The sequence below is a fragment of the Thamnophis sirtalis genome, unplaced genomic scaffold (genome assembly GCF_051295495.1).
Source record: "Thamnophis sirtalis isolate CommonGarterSnake01/CBP01778 unplaced genomic scaffold, rThaSir2_p1.2 scaffold_6, whole genome shotgun sequence".
Classification (NCBI taxonomy): Eukaryota; Metazoa; Chordata; class Lepidosauria; order Squamata; family Natricidae; genus Thamnophis; species Thamnophis sirtalis.
In genome coordinates, this window is record NW_028261386.1 from 134,588,391 (window position 1) to 134,605,660 (window position 17,270).

At 43.6% G+C, this 17,270-nt stretch overlaps 1 protein-coding gene across 1 annotated transcript; it reads right to left on the reverse strand.

Annotated features, from left to right (window-relative positions):
* Positions 1-303: 303 nt before the first annotated feature.
* FAM110C (family with sequence similarity 110 member C) lies at positions 304-16,240 on the reverse strand. Its single transcript, XM_087718998.1, has 2 exons — positions 15,067-16,240; positions 304-940 (listed from the first exon to the last, which is right to left on the reverse strand). Exon 1 carries the CDS (start codon positions 16,175-16,177, stop codon positions 15,095-15,097), a length of 1,083 nt encoding a protein of 360 aa, XP_087575124.1. The 5' UTR covers positions 16,178-16,240; the 3' UTR covers positions 304-940; positions 15,067-15,094.
* Positions 16,241-17,270: the final 1,030 nt, after the last annotated feature.

Consider the following 17,270-nt stretch of genomic DNA (forward strand, 5'->3'; position numbering starts at 1 on the left):
AACATTGCACTAAGCTCCATAAACTCAAAGGTCTGAATTTGCATAACATATTCAACATAGACAAAACCACTATTATGGCTTCCCGTGATGTGTCATCTCAATTACTACTGAGGGGATAGGTAGTTAGGTAGGTAGGTAGATGGATGGATGGATGGATGGATGGATGGATAGGTAGATAGGTAGATAGGTAGGTAGGTAGGTAGGTAGGTAGGTAGGTAGATAGATAGATAGATAGATAGATAGATAGATAGATAGATAGATAGGTAGATGATAGATAGATAGATAGATAGATAGATAGATAGATAGATAGATGATAGATAGATAGATAGATAGATAGATAGATAGATAGATAGATAATCTGCCTAATTAAAAGGCAACTTTCTATATTTAGAGAAGGCCCTGTCTATTCCACTGTAAACATTAACTGAGCAATTTAGACCAGACTCTTGGAGAGAATTGTTTCCAGACATTAAACTTGTCCCACAAGTTAATATCCATCCATATTGATCACTATGGTATCTTAGAATTCAAGCCACAAAATGGACATGTGTCTTTCTCACCTTTCATACAGTGCACCCATCCACACCCACGCATGCGCACGTACACACACAAACACACACACACAGACACACAAAGTTTTCTTATACAGAAATTATGCTTTTCATTGTTGGAAACAATGAAATTATCTCTCAGAGACAATTAACTGTAGGTTTCTGCTTCGTTACGAAAATGTACATCAAAAGAGGTCCATGCATGAATCATGCTTTCTCTTCATAACCACAACAAGGAGCATCAGCTTCCATTTCTTGAGTCTGAGCTTCCGGTTTCAATGCGTCCTTTAAGAAGCAACAAAGATTCTCCTGCTCCTGGGTGAAGAAGTCAGAGGGCAAGGGCTGTTGTAAATCCGTTCTCTGTTGTGTTCACTCTCCAATGAACGCATCTATTGTGAAAAAAAGAGAAACACGTTTCATTGAAATGCTTGCATGCTTCACTCTGCCATTGTATTTAAGGTGCTTTATTCAGATGGATGCCAAGAAACATTTTTATATTCATTTCCACGTTTGTTGCATTCATCACAAATCAAGGAACCTTGTTAAATTATAATTTATCACAAATTATAAGGGTCTTGTTAGCTTGACTGCTAACAAGCTTGAAATAAGTATGCAGAATGTTACTTTAGAATGAAAACTTTTCCCATTTCCTACAGTCCATGCACAGCCTTCTCTGTGGCTGCTCCGACCCTTTGGAACCAGCTACCCCCAGAGATCCGGACCATACCCACTCTCACGGCCTTCAGGAAAGCTGTAAAAACTTGGCTGTTCTGGCAGGCCTGGGGCTGTTGACCTCACTGTTGAGGTCCAGCCCCGACTAGAATGAATGTATGAGGGTGTTCGTTGTTTTTAAATTGTTTTCTTTATCGTTATGTTTTTCTTATATCTTTTGTAAATAAACAAACAAACAAACAAACAAACAAATAAATAAATGTCCATGTCTCAAGAGCCTTCAGATCCAATACAAACTAGTATTCTTCTGCTACTACACATTACAGCCAAGTAGTTTCTTTAACCAAGTTTTCCCACCATTCTAAGTCATGGCTTGGTGAGCATCACGTTGGGAGGTTTCCTCACTTCACCCGTTCACCATCAAACCTGAACAGAAGAGTTAGTCAGCGTTAAACTTCTTTGAACATGGCACCTGCCCGAAACAAGCCACTGTTCTCTCCACTGCTCCTCAGTGAAAGGGGTTCACGGTTATACTTTTGAAATCAAAGCAACAGCAAAAAATCACATGAAATCCTTCTGTCCTTACTCTTCTCCCCCAACTATTTATATTTACCGCAAAATGGTAATAATTGAAGTTTGTACTATAACTAAACAATTGCAGCTTGTACTGTTCACACAGTTCTTTTTTTGAACAAGATACATTTGTTATACTGCTTGCACTCTATGCCCTAATCTGGTCCGAATCGGTCGTAACCCACCTCTGGATTGGACCATGTGGTGAACTTGTGGGGTAAGGGTAGTGAATTTTCAACTGGGTGAGGAAAACCTGGAACCTTTCAGATTTGGGTTTCCCCAGATGTGCCAACATGACATCTCTAATAAAGTGGAACTTTGAGGAACTTCAGGCCTTGGATTTTTATTTCGTTGGGCGTGTTTCTTGGAACCCTGACAGATCAGATCAATTCACTTTAAGTCAATGACCTGATCCAATAATGAACTAATAAGAAGAGAAACAAATAAACAGATAAACCCCATAAAAACATTGTATTTGGCATTGTACAAATCGTGATAGAAAAGCTCAAGGTCCACTCATCATACTACGATAATCAGATATACCAAGTCCATATTTTCATTACATTTCTATCACAGCAACCAAATTGCCTTCCCGTTTTGAGTTGCTGGAAAAACAACTTCCTCAGAGGTGCCCAATATTCCCCAGCCACTCTCTCTTCATCAGCGTAAGATGCAGCGTTAAGGAAATGGACTCAGGGGGGAAATCCAGCAGGTTCTGGAGAACCGGTAGCGGACATTTTGAGTAGTTTGGAGAACCGGCAAATGCCACCCCCTGGCTGACACCAGAGTGGGGAGGGAATGGGGATTTTGCAGTATCCTTCCCCTGCCACGCCCACCAAGCCACGCCCACAGAACCAGTAGTGAAAATATTTGAATTTCACCACTGAGTGGACTGGTACCAAAAAGTTCCAGGGTATGGTCCACTCCCAGTTATGGAAGTTCACTGACTAATTTTAGGCAGATACTCAATGCTCCTCCTACACAAAGTTGTGGTCCTGAGAAAGGTGGAGAGGAAAAAATGCTATTTGGGCTGCCATGAGGTCTCCAAGGAAACAGAGCTAGCAAGTAAATAAATATACAAAGGCAGATATCAGATAATGCTGTGGAAACTAACAGAACAGAAAGTGTTCGAGAAAGACTTTAATTTATCTTTAGGGGCAGGCTTTTTTAAAAAAAATAAAAGGTAATTTCTTTCTTTAAAACCAAAATGAAACTCTAATGCTTAATTTATGCCAACCTCTTTCAGGAATATCCCTTGAACAACACAGTTTTGTCAGCATCTGCTTGATTTATTCATGCTCACAAGAGAGCCCCGTTTTTTAAAAAATTAAGCTGTAAATATAAAAAGTTCACGACTAAAGCAATGTCTGATCCGTTAAGAGGGCAACTTTCAAGAAGAAGCTGTTCTCCCAGAAGCCACAGCATACGGGAGAACACAGGTAACCCTCGACTTACAGCAGTTCGTTTATTTGACCATTCAAAGTTCTAACAACACTGAAAAAAAGTGATTTATGATCATTTTGTACACTTATGACTGTGGCAGCATCCCCACGGTCATGTGATCAAAATTCAGACACTTGGCAGCTGATTCATATTTACGACCATTGCAATGTCCCGGGGTCATGTGATCCCCTTTTGCAACCTTCTGACAGGCAAAGTCAATGGGGAAGCCAGACCCACTTAACAACCATGTGACTAATTTAACAACTGCAGTGGTTGACTTAACAACTGAGGCAAGAAAGGTCATAAGAAGAGGGAAAATGCACTTAACAACTGTCTTGCCAGAGCAGGGGGTCCCCAAACTTGGCAACTTTAAGACTTGAGGTCAGAGCTGGCTGGAGAATTCTGGGAGTTGAAGTCCTCAACTCTTAAAGTCGCCAAGTTTGAAGACCTCTGTGCTGGAGCAACAGAAATTTTGGGCTCAGTTGTGACCGTAAGTCAAGGCCTACCTGTCTCTGCCTCAGAGGTGGGTTGCTACCGGTTTGTACTGGTTCGGGTAAACCGATAGTGGTATTTTGGCCTTGGTCGGGCGAACCGTCAGCAACCCAGGCTGGCCATGCCCCGAACTGGTTCCCCGGTCGCTGATGCCATTGCCTGCATCTTTTTTAGTTAATTTTAAATGTTCTGTGCATGTGCAGAAGAATTTATAGTCAACTGCGTGTCTGGCGCAAAGAATGCCAGCAGCAACCCCCCCCCCCGCTCTGCCTGAATGCCAACACTGCAAAGTTCCCCACTTTCCTTTTCCAAAGGTGGAAAACCCAACATTGCTGATCTTCAAGCAATACCAGGCAGCTACACAAGGGACCTCCTTCCACACCAGAGAGTTAAAATCTGTTTTCCAGGACAAAAAGCCAGCAGAATGTGAGAAGAGCTTGTCTTTTCTTCTCAGGGTGATTGTCTCCTTCCTCCCTTCAGTTTTCGAAAGAAAATGTTTAGGCCACAACATGTTTAACCCTCTGAGCCCACTGAGAACTGAAAAGGCAGAATGAAGGGAGTCTGGAATAGGTGGGGCCAGCACCCACTAATTCTCTGTGGGTAAATTCTCTGCCAGGCAGAATTTAACAGGTATTGGCAAGAAAGCTGCTTGAGCTACTAGTTAATGGCTCCCTTGCAAATAGGAGTTCAGCATCTGCTGGGTGAGAGATGTGCCCGAATTTCAGAATTTATAGATTCCATTTCCAGCGGATACGAGAGAACTTCTCTTGGCTTAACTCACCAGTAGTCAATGTAGAGCAGGGGAGTTGAACTCATGACATCATGGCATCGTCACGTGGCGTATCGAGACTATTTCCCCCCTCGCTAAACTGGGCGTGGGGGGTGGCCAGTGCATGATGCCTCCGGTCTGCGGACCAGCAGTTTGACAGCCCTGATGTTAGCAATAGCAATAGCAATAGCAGTAGACTTATATACCGCTTCATAGGCCTTTCAGGCCTCTCTAAGCGGTTTACAGAGAGTCAGCATATTGCCCCCAACAATCTGGGTCCTCATTTTACCCACCTCGGAAGGATGGAAGGCTGAGTCAACCCTGAGCCGGTGAGATTTGAACCGCTGACCTGCTGATCTAGCAGTAGCCTGCAGTGCTGCATTTAACCACTGCGCCACCTTGGCTCTAGATGTAGAAACAATCTATACCAGCTGAATACATTACAATGATTACAAACTTCAAACAGTGCTATGTTTATAGCTCCATGAATTATTCTAATTTCAGGAGCATTCACACAAAATTATTGCAGCACTGATCCTTATCTGCTAGGTTCCTTGTTCCTCTCTGAGCATCAATTCAACCATTGTCTACTGTCTTGGCGTTGGATGGCCTGGAAGAACGAAAGAGAAAATGCTCTTCAACCAGTCACTGAATGCAAGAACTGGATTGTTTTTACCCTACAGGTCAACCTCGACATACAACCGTTATTTGTTTAGCAACCGTCTCAAGTCAAAACAACACTGAAGGAAACGACGTATGATCATTTTTCACACTTTTAACTCTTGCAGGCATCCCCAAACTCAGGCGGTCAAAGTTTTTGAATGTTAGTATCTAATTTGAAAAAAATAATGAAAAAAAGTCAAAAATGTTGTAAGAAAGTTCAAAAAGTGGTAGGGCTGCAGGCGTTCACAGTAACACTATAAGATTTTAAAATATGAAAGTGATTTCCTTATGGAAAGGTTGTTTGACATGTGTCTGAAGAATGGAACCCATGGAACCCTAATGATTGGAAGAATGCCATTATTATCTATTACGAGTGAATGTTAAAACTACAGGGGAATTGATTATTTTTTTAAATGTTTCTGGAAAGATGCTTGACAGAATCCTGAAAGAAAGGGAACAGGAAACAACAGTGAGACCCCCACAGGTCTTCCCTCCGCTTGGAAAGCCTATGCTCGTAGTCCTCAGGGAGGTGCTTCTGCTGAGCCTCCTTCTCGGTCAGATCCAATTTAAACTGAGCCAGCTGTTTTGCCAGCTCTTTCTCATGGTGGCTGCGTAGCTCCAATAACGGCTTCCTGTTGGGGCCCTAAGGAGCCCGGGCGGGGAGGGGAGGAGTGGCTGGCAGGGGAGGGGCGAGTAGAGGCCGATGAGGCGCCCCTCGACGTGAGTAACATAGAGTTGGCCATGCCAACTCAGTCACATGCCCCCTAGCCACGTCCCACCCGGTCATTAGGCAGATCATATTAGTGGCCCACAGGATTTAAAATTATGAATTTAGTGGTTCCTAAGGTCCGAAAGGTTGGTGACCCCCTACTACAGGGTGCATATGAAATATGTGCGCTTAAATAAGAAAAGACAGGTGCAAGAATGATTACGTGTGGAAGAATGCACATCAAGTAAAAGTTAGTGATCAGAAGGAAAACTCGTACATAGAAATCATTTGATCAGACAAAGATAGTAAATGAGAATCAACTTATAAAACAAACACATGAAGAATGAATGGGCTAAGAGGAAGAAGAGGCCCCCAAAAGACATACTTAGATGGCATGGATGAGATGGAAAAAGGTGAGTTTAAAGATCAAAAGCAACATATGAATATGTGAAAAGAATAATGGTCTGCAATAATAGGAAGGCACAATGATATAAGTGAATGCTACGTAGTGGTTTACCTATACAGCAGAAACTCCATTTAGTAGAGTTTGGATTCAGTGGATGAAATTCCTGTTATGTTTGTGTTATTACAGAATATCATCTGTGGATGGTGTAGTCTCCAATTTAATGGACTGTTGGGAATAATGGGCAATACCTCCCTCCATCTAATCTGTTAACACAAAGATTTGTGGTGTTTTCTTTTACCTATCTCATGTCTTAAACCTTATTTCCCATTCCTTTCTGGGGGTTTTTACCCCATGGAGAATAGTGGCAGTGATATATTCGATTTATCTACATATCAAAAAGTCATACAAGGAAACCCAAGGGAAACATGGTCATGCTTTCGGCTGACCAGCAGAAGATTGACTCAGCCTTCCATCCTTCCAAGGTCAGTAAAATGAGGACCCAAATCATTGTGGCAATATGCTGACTCTGTAAACCTCTCAGAGGGGGCTGTAAAGCTCCGTGAAGCAGCATATAAGTCCAAGTGCTATTGCTATTCTTCATTGTTTGACAAATCAATAGGAACCACTGGCTTTCCAGATGTAACTCACCAGCTGATAAACAGTAATTGTAGCACAGCTTAAAAATCAGTTGGTAAATAAAAGTACAGATAATCCTCCACTTACAACCACAATTGAGCCCAACATTTCTGTTGCTAAGCAAGACATTTGTTAAGTGGGTTTTGCCCCATTTTACGACCGTTCTTGCCACACTTATTAAGTGAATCACTGCAGCTGTTAAATTGGTAACACAGTAAAACCTGGCTGTTCCGACAGGCCTGGGGCTAAAGAATCGTTGCCCCTATCTCGAATGGTATGACTGTTGCGTTTTAACTATGTATTGTTTTTGTGTTGTTGTTAACTGTCTGTATCCCCCTTCCCTTGAGTTGTGAGCCGCCCTGAGTCCCTTCAGGGAAAAGGGCGGCATACAAATGAAATAAAACTCAACTCAAACTCAACTCAGTTGTGATGTGAATCTGGTTTCCCCATTGACTTTGCTTGTCAGAAGTCTGCAAAAAGTGATCACATGACCCCGGGGCACTGCAATAATCAGGAACGGGAGTCAGTTGCCAAACATCTGAGTTGTGACTACATAAACCTCTTGCACTTGTGTCTTAAGGGTCACTTTTTCAGTAATGTTGTAACTCTGAACGGTCCCTGCATGTGTCGCTTTCAGTTGGGGACTAACTGGATAGCATTGATGTTAAGTGTAAGTGAAAGATGGGGACTGAGTAAGTCCCTCAATAGAACCACCTTCTGGGCCTGTCCTCATTGCTGACATGAAGTGCCGTCCTCCCGTTCTTGAGAAAATTGGGATGCGGATGTGAAATCTTCTGTTTCTTCTTTATCCTCTTCTATGCATCCTGAAGCTTAGATGAATGGTAGGGAGCCATTGGGGAGGGGGGGAGTGTTTGACCTTGGAGGAGGAGGAGCCATTCTAAGGAGAAGTTTCCTGAACAATCAACCAGTGCGATGGCTTCTCTCGAGAGTTGTGGGTTCTCCAACACTGGAGCTTTTGAAGAAGAAACTGGACTTGTCTGGAATGGTTTAGGGCCGTGATGGTGAATCTATGGCATGTGTGCCACAGGTGCCATGCGGAGCCCTTTCTGTGGGCACGTGACCCACCACCCAGCCCAGTTCCACTGCACATGCGCGCGCACCTACTGTTGGCCAGTTGATTTTGGGGTCTCTGCCGCACATGCGGGAGACACACGCGCATGCATGGGGGGGAGCACAGAGGGGTGTGCCCCCCTCACAACCCATTTTTGGTCCCAGGAGGCTTCAGGAAGGCTTCAAAATGGGGTACGGGGGATCGCATGTGTATCCAACGGAGGGCATAGCACATGGGTGTGTGTGTGTATGTGTCACATGTGCATTGCATTATGAGTGTGGGAACGCACGTGCACACTTTCGGCACACGAAGAGAAAAAAGTTAGCCATCACTGGTACAGGGTCTCCTGCCTGAGCAGGCAGTTGGACTAGAAGACCTCCAAGGTTTCTTCCATGTCTGTTACTCTGTAATTCTGCATCCAGAAGACAACATGACAGCAACTAGCACCAAACCTACATTGGGAAGAAAGGAAAGTGCCAGAAAAACACTCAGCCTGGCTTCCCTATAATTTCCCTGGGGTGTCAGTCAAAGGGAGGGATGGGAAGAAGCAGGCAGACTTCTCAGCAAAGTATAGTCGTATTCCACTTCCTGTAGAGTCATATCTTGCACTGCTGACACGAATGTCCTGATTACGGGTGAGCAACACAGGTTGAACCAAATGACTTGCTGAGTTTCTCCTCCCCTCATTCATGGGCTGGAATGAGATGAAGCTTCACGAGGGACCAAGGCAAAAAAATAAATAAATAAAGATGCCAGCAGAAGTTTTGGGGGCCAGAGTTAGGGACAAGTAGGCACACAAGCTACCCATACGAGCCATGCTTCCTCTGTTGGCAAAATGCAGGTGTAACTGCATTTTGGCTCAATATGACTCTATAGACATGCTTTCTTATTGCATCTATATTTTGTTGGGGGGGGGGAATTTGTGATATTCCAAAATTCGTTGGTTCCCTGTAACAGTTAATGATTTCCTGGGAAAAAGGGAAGACGGGGTTTGAACCATATTTAGAGGGAATCACATCTCCATCTTTGTCCTACATAAAAATTGCAAGCTTGATTTATCATAGCATTTAATACCACTAAAATATTTTTCCTGTTAGTTTAAAGAATTATTGCTACAAGTTTAAATCAATTGTTATTTTTGAATGCAGCTCGCCTGCCTGGAATCCACACTGTATATCGGACATTAATACGATTCAGTGGGTCCAGAGGTATACTTCCTCACGAGAAGAGCACTCTACTCCTCTACTCACAGTAGAATTCTCCATGCTCAAAACTTTGGTCTTGGACAATCTGGAACTGGGCCACCTGAAATATGATCTAAGCCCAGTACACGAAATTGTCTGTTACAGCGTCTTACCTGTCAATGACTTCTTCAGCTTCAATCTCAATAATAATAATACAGGAGCAAACAATCAATACAAACTCAAAGTAAATCGTTCCAAAGTTGATTACAGAAAACATGACTTCAGCAACCGAGTGGCCAACGCCAGGAGTGCTCTACGTGACTCCGTTGTTACATCCTCTAACCCCCACAGCTTCAACCTTAAGCCTGTCTACCGTGGCCCTCACCCCATTCCTAAGAGGTCCGTACGGGGGGGGCGTGCACAAGCGCACCAGTGTGCCTTCCATCCCTGTCCTAACTGTCCCCATTTATTTGTATTCATTTCTTTCCTTCATGTCCATCTTTATGCCTACTATCTTGTACATGTTTGGCAAACTAATAAATACAAATACAAATTATACAGTATTATACGTGGAGAGAAATAAAATCTGCAAAATCTCACAGGGAATGAGAATGTTGAGACCTTAAGCAAATGAAGAAATCCTACTGGAATAATTCAAGCATCTTCATCCCAATTGCCTACAATGAGGCCAGCTTGCTAATCAAGTTAAAAGGAGTCTACTGCTCCAGTACGTTGTTTCAGTCTGCACTCGTTCTCTAACCACCGTGATAATCTGGTCTGTTGCTTATGTTTCTTTAAAAATAAAGCAACTGAGAAAACGGTTAACAGGTAGAGGCAATTCTCTTTGCTCTTTGGAAAAAAGCCAATATTTGCAGGAAATCAAGGATGTATTATTTCATAGCAGGAAGTTCATAGCGTTACAGAACTGGGCCTGGATTACAGGAGTATAACTATACGATTCAGTAGCCTCCTTACAGCTCATCCTCTGATTAACAAATTGTATACATACTATAATGATGATGGGCATTTTATAAAGGATTTGCCATTGGAATTCTTCACTGCAAAAATGGTATATGCATGTTTGCATTTGCCTTAATAAGAGCTGCTCTGAACTAACGAAAATCAGAAATATATCTTCTAATATTTTGAAGGACAAAGTGAAATTAGCTACAAACAACATTCTCAAGAGATTGCTATTTTGAGCTGTTCTGTTTATAGTGTTGGCTCTCAGAGTTATTAACAGACTGGATTCACACATTATACTAAGCCAAAATGTGATTTGTTTGGTTTTAGCATAGTGTGAAGTGTGATTTAACCGTTGTGGATTGCATAATATGGTGGACATCTTAGCATATTATGGGAACTCAGCCCTTGTTGGCTCAATTAACAAACCATGATTAAGTCAATAGCGGATTATTGCAATGCAAAAATCTTTTCACTGCCTTCAGAATCTTTTAAATGGTTGCAAAATTCTACACTCTGCAGGAGCTTCAGAATAACGTGTCTATTCGCAAAAGTGATTATTTCCAGCCTCAAATCTGTAACTGTAGCTTATACCAATTGTAGTGGGATAAAACTTGATTTGACTAGCAAATTAAAACATTAAATTCTTCACCATTCCCTTCAATCATCACCATATTTTCATCTCCACATCCTTTCCAAGCTGCTACCCTCAATCAGGTAGAAGTCAAGCACTGGTTAGTGAAGAAGGCTTTGCCGCTTCAAATATCTTAGGAAAAACTCGGAATAAAGCTATATGTATTTATTTATATTTATTTGTATCCTGCCTTTATTATTTTTACAAACAACCCAAGTCGGTGACTATATCCAACACATTTTCCTCCTCCTATTTCCCCCACAACCCTGTGAGGGGGAGAGAGAGAATGAGAGAGAGATTTGGCCCAAGCCACTCAGCTGGCTTTTCATGGCTAATGCAGGCTTGAACTCACGCCCGTTGCCTTAACCACTAGACCAGCGTTTATCAACCTTGGCAACTTGAAGATGTCTGGACTGGCTGGGGAATTCTGGGAGTTGAAGTCCAGACATCTTCAAGTTGCCACGGTTGAGAAACACTGCACTAGACCAAACTGGCTCTCTGTGTAGAAACCGCAATGTTTTTGGCAAAACTGAGCAAGATTTTATTCAATTGTTTTCAACCTGGCACCCTTGGCAATGTGTTTATGCCAGCCAAAACCATTCAAAGAGTTGCTGTGTCAATGGATGGGGAAGATTTCACATTGGAGGAGGCCATTTTTGAACCATCTCTATGCAAAGGAAGATGGGGACAAATTAAACATTCCCTCATTAGAACAATTGTGGGAATGATGATGCCGCAATCTGCCGCATTTCTTCATCACGCTCCCTAGATGGCCTTTGATGTTGTTTTGGATTAGTGAGCAAACACGCCAAGCACCAGAACCCCTGCCTTCCGCTAAAGGGTTGAAGCAAGACTGCAAGGTCAAATCTGTGAAAGACAGTCCCAATGGCCGCTGTAACCGAAGGATATTTGTAGTTGCTTATAAATATACCAGATGACTATGGTTTACTCAACAAATCACAGCTTAGCATAAGGTCTGAACCTAGGTAGGGAAGAACAGAGGATGAAAACTAGTAACTAAAGATTGTGTGATTTTCCAAAGATAGGACAGTCAAGAATCTCCTGATCAGGATATATTCTCAGTTTATATTACTGTTTCATATAATTGAGCCAGTCTGTTGCAGTGATTAAAGTGCTGACCTAGAAGCCAGGGAACTCTGAGTTCTAATTCTGCCTCAGGGGTGAAGCCAGCTGGGTGATGTTGGGCCAGTTACTCTCTCTCGGCCCAACCCACCTTGTTGTTGTTGGGGAAAACAGAAAGTGAAAGGAGTATTGTTTGCTACTTGGAGTTATTTATAAACAAATGGGATAAAAATCTAACAAACCAACAAATATTCTTTTCCTTAACAGCACCATTCCGGAAACGGTGTGTTTGAGTGGAAAGATGAGGAAAAAGAACTTGGAAGCCAATCTTCTTGAGTTCAGTGGTGTTTCCTTACAAATGACCACATGAGACTTTATTTGTATTATTTCTTCCAGACCAGGGTTTTTCAAACTTGGCAACTTTAAGATCTGTGGTCTTCAACTCCATCCTGGCCGAAGAGTTCTGAAGTCTTCTACACACCTGAAAGTTGCCAAGTGTGAAAAACACAGATCTAGAGTTTTTCCACCCTGTGTGCCATGAACTCTTTCCAAGGTTGCTCCCCACAAAACACTACAGTTTAGAAAAAACTCTTCCCAGTGTATGTAGTATGTGAAAGAGGCAGGTGCCTTTTTTAGTTTTGATTTTAATTTCTGTTTGTGGGAGATACACTTGTTCTGGCAGATACCTTCAGGTAGCTACACACAGGCTAAAACACCTCCTGTCCCTGGGCTAGAAAATTGGATTTAAAGACGGTCTCATTCTTCACCAACTTTATTCTTTGTCAGTGATTAAACCAGGTAGTTCTTATCAACTTTATCAATATCTAGGGATTTACCAACAGGGAGCTTTGCATTACCTACAACTTAGTGTAGATGGTGCTAATGAGCAGTTTTGGTCTTTTTTTTGGCTGATGCATAGCCAGTCTAGGAGATTGGGCTCATGAGACTGTCGGATAGGAGACAATCGTCAAATGCGTAGATGTTGAGTTAGTATGGGCATATTCTTTCCTGAGATAAAAAATGGAAAAGTAACTCAGTGGGGGTATCTACTCTGCTATTTTCCTGTGAAGAAAATCAACGAGATGTATGTTGTCATGCTTTTAAAAAATCAAAGAAATCAAATTTCACTTATTTTCCTTCTGCCAAGAATGAAGGACTGGTGAATAATTAAGACCTTGGTTTTCTATTCAGATGTTATCAAATCTCTCTCTTTCTCTTTAAACAAAACCGCTCCAGGTGATACAGCCAAGACTTTTCCATTACTCTATGGGATCATTTCTTCATGAAAAAAACATTATCATATCTTAATTGAATGTAAATTCCTCAAGCTAAGATGGCTCTAGACAACTTATAATTAGGCAATGAGATAACCTCCTTGAATGGAGCAGCAAATTATTCATTATTTGCTTAGTTATTACTTCTCTACCAGGCATTTCTGCTTCATGCCAACATTGCTTGGTCAGTTTCCAGAGGAAATGCCATCTGAGACTTCCTTCGAGTAACATGTGATCTTGGAGGGATCCTGACCAAGACAGTTGCCCTTCCAAAGATTTAGGTAGGACGTGATTGCTTATAATGCACATTACCTTTATTTCACTATTTTTACATAAATATGTGTTTGCTTGTATTGTATTTTATGATGTGCCTAGCATCTGAACAGATTGTTATGGCTAAATTTGGTGTGGCTCAAGGGGGCATCAACTGATTGGTCCCTCTTGGCCAAAAGATGTGAACGGATGTCTCTTACTTTGCAAGTTTATTTGGTAAACTAACTTATTTAATCTCAGTATGTTTAACCAGAAACAGCTCTGCTGAAGTGGTATCAACATTTGATGACTGCATTTGGGAGAACCAGTCAGGCAGTGTATTTCCAGTAAGCACCAGTTAGAAAAACACCAGCACGTCCCTAGCGGTTGAAGAGTAGGATAGTCACAACCCATGCAAAGTGTCCCATGCACAATAGCCCACTTCCTTCAGGGAGTGTAAACCTCTTAATTTCAATTTATTTCAATTATACAAGGTATTCTCTCTGATATTTGTGATCATTGACCTGTTACCACTGATTGAAACTGCTTGATTTTTTTTTTGCTTTGATGTACCAGTTGTGAAATCCTAGGTCAGTGCTTAGAGTTCAGTGAAGGGCAGAGAAATTGCCAGAGAAATTGTGTATCAAAGGTTCGAGTTTGCGAATGGATATTCTAACTCCTAAACCACCTTTTAGTAAGTGCTCTTTTTAAAAAGCCATTGCAAAGTCCAAGTGCTAAGTATATATTTGGTGAAAAGGAAATCCTATTGATGCCCTGTATCCTACTTCCTAGGAAACTCTGCCCAAGCCTGCACCACATCACACTTTCATTTCCTGTTTGTCTGGGAACCTTTTAGATTCATAGGGGCACCAGCTGAAGCAACAACACTGAAGAAAACTTGCAGCCTGGATATTTCAGTCCTCCTTTTTGCACCGGCCTGAACCAACCTCAGTCAAGGTGAGGCGAAAAGCAATGAAGCAGCAACGGAATGGAAAAAGGGAGAAATGCCAGGAAATGGCTGCACAGCCTGTTACCTTGTGACGTCAGAGGAAGGCTCAGCGCTTGTTAATATCAAATGAAGTAAAAGCGGGGAAAAGGGAGGCCCACAAATGCCCCCCCCCCACTGTAACTTAAAAGGGGATAAATAAGAAAAAGGAAAGTAGAGGGATGACAAGGTTGACATTGGCAAAGGACAAAATGTGTGCCAGTTTATCTTAATTAGATAAAACGAAGGCTTGAGCAAATGGCTTTTTGTTATCATGGCCCAACCTGCTGGGAATAAGCTGCTTTCCAGTCAGAGGGCAGACACGACGTGTGTCAATATTGACTTTAAATTTCTTTGGTGGTTCTCATTTCTCCTTAGCAAAGTCCATGATTTTCTAAAAGCAGCTCAAACAGTGGAATCTTTCATTAAAAACAACCACCACCAGCTATAACGTTCTGGAATCATTTATCGCCATGATAAAATTACGGAAAGCCCAAACGGAAAGAATTAGTATCAACACTGGTACCATATGCTATGCCCAAAATCCTTTACATATTAAATATTATATTAAAGACAAATTGTAGGTTTCCCCATCTCCTACTCCATGGTGCTAGAGAGCTAAAGAGGAGAGAACCTTCTTCTGTATATTCACAGCTATGCACATCAAAGGTGCACGGATACACTTTGCACATGTGTTACACTGACCTGGGGGTCCCTGTGAAGGCAGCAATCCTTAGGCCAAGCCTTGCACCGCCACATGAGCCTCTCTGGCTTTCTTGCACATGTACAGCCACTTGATTATCCGAGCGTTGCGTTCAACCACAGAGGTGCCGCTGGGGGCCTGTTCCGGGAGCCCTTCCTCCAGGGGTCCCTCCTCATCGCTGGGCCTCGTGAAGTCACTTTCAGACGCTGCTGCCCCGTTGACGCTGTGGAGATGGAGGGAGAAGTTGTCTGAAGCCACCGAAAAATTCTCTTGGCCCAAATCTTTTATTACTTCAGGTTCAAGGCCACAGTTCTTAAAGAATGTCTCAAATTCAGAGAAGGACTTTGAATATCGCGAACTGATATCCGACTGAGATCTCTGGAGACCCTTCTGCCTCATCTCCTTTGCATCGTAAGGGGGTGAAGGGCCCTTTAGGGCATTTTTGCATCTGCTGGCCGGGAAGGGCATTGGGTTTGCCTTTGCGGGTGAATTCTGTCCTTCTAGTTCATGGCTGTGTCCCGTGTCTTTGCCCAAAAGAGTCCCTTCCACTTCAGGGGTGGTTTCCTCCTTGAGGACAACCTTGGACACCTCAGAGACCGGCTGCCTTTCCTTGAAGGGACCCTGGAAGAGCCTCCGGACCAAACTTCCACGAGGATTCTCCTGGCTTTGGCCTCGGACGAATTCACATTTCTGACGATAGATCACCAAGGAATCTGGTCGGATCTGCCGCTTACCACTGTTGCGCCTCACAATGGGAGGGCCGCCTTGCGGGGCTGCTGGGCTGAGCTCTGTGGCCGCCGGGCCCTTCTCCTCCCTTGGGAGCCCGGCCTTCTTGCTTCCCTCTGAGCAAGTCTCGCTGCTGCTGCTGCTGCTCTCAGAGGCCGAGCTGAGGGAGATGGCCGGCACCTGCTTCCTGCTGATGACTTGCTGGCTTTTCACGTACTTGGCCTTATCTGCCGCCAGCCTTTCCACGGCGCTCTTCCCGCTGGGGTTGGCTGCCTCCATCTGCTTGCGAAGGTACTCCGGGCCCTTGTGGAGAAGCCGTGCTGTCAGCGAGGAGGGGAAGTCGGAGATGTCATGCATTCCCACCATGTGGGGGAGTTCGGTTGGCATAGCAGGCTCAGGTGTCCCAGGCGGATTGGCACTTGAGGCAAAAGAAGGGAAAATTCAAAGCCTCTTTTCCCCTCCTCCTCCTCCTCCTCCTCCTCCTCCTCCTCCTCCCTTTTTCTCAGGAACCTCTCACAAACAGCTAACAACCCTGTTGCTGTTCCTCCTCCTCCTCCTCCTCACTGCTTGGCGAACAAAGCAGAACCCCTCTGCTCTGGCCAAGCCCAACTGTCTGTGCCTCTGCACACATGCACGAGTGCACACCCCTCCACGGCGGCTTCTTTGCACATTCACCTTCCCAATGAGACGGCCCCTCCGAGCCAGGCACAGCCAATCCTTGTGAAGCTCCAAGGCCTCTCTGACATCAGTCGGGAGGGAGATGACTCACTGGTGTTAGAAGGAGCGTCTCAAACCATCAACACTTTCATTGCCTCAAGCAAGGACCAACCTTCATGAAGAGCGGGGGGGAGGGGAGGGAGGGGGGGTTAAAGGAAAAAGAAGCAAGACGTTAAGCTTCCTTCTGCCTCCCCCCCCCTGCGAGCAAGAGCCAAATGGGAAGGAAAGGGCCGGAGGAGGTTTCTATGGCAGAGAGCCAGGTGCAAAGGACAACATAACCCCCCCAAAACCTCCCCAAGGTCCTGCTGTAGGTTTCCCGAGATCACCTTGAAAGGGGATGATTGGTGAGAGGAGGGAAGCTCACTGAACTTGGATTTGAGAATTGATGTGGATGAATAAACTGAGCGACGAAGCCGGAAGTTCCCAGTTTGAATCTGCCAATAATCTCAGGAGGAGGCAGCTAAGAGGCTCATCGCTCCCTCCGCACCTCTCTCACTTGGGGAACAATCAGCACAGCTCGATTGGCAGGTTGGTGGTAAAGAGAAATGCACTTTGGACCCACGTGGAAGTGCTACTCAGATGCCCAAGATTATTTGTACTGCAGGCAGAGAGAGGGGGGTCTACTATAGATCCCCCTATTTTACCACTTCTGTGATCTGTTACAATATGTCAGAGAATTATTATTTTTACTAAGAAGAACTAAGTACTCTCCCTTCCTGACATGGTAGGAGGAGAGCTGTGATAATCTAGTGTGGTTAAAAAA

Excerpts from the sequence above, each read along its gene's own strand:
- FAM110C (XM_087718998.1), bottom strand. The coding sequence starts at position 16,177 with ATGCCAACCGAACTCCCCCACATGGTGGGAATGCATGACATCTCCGAC.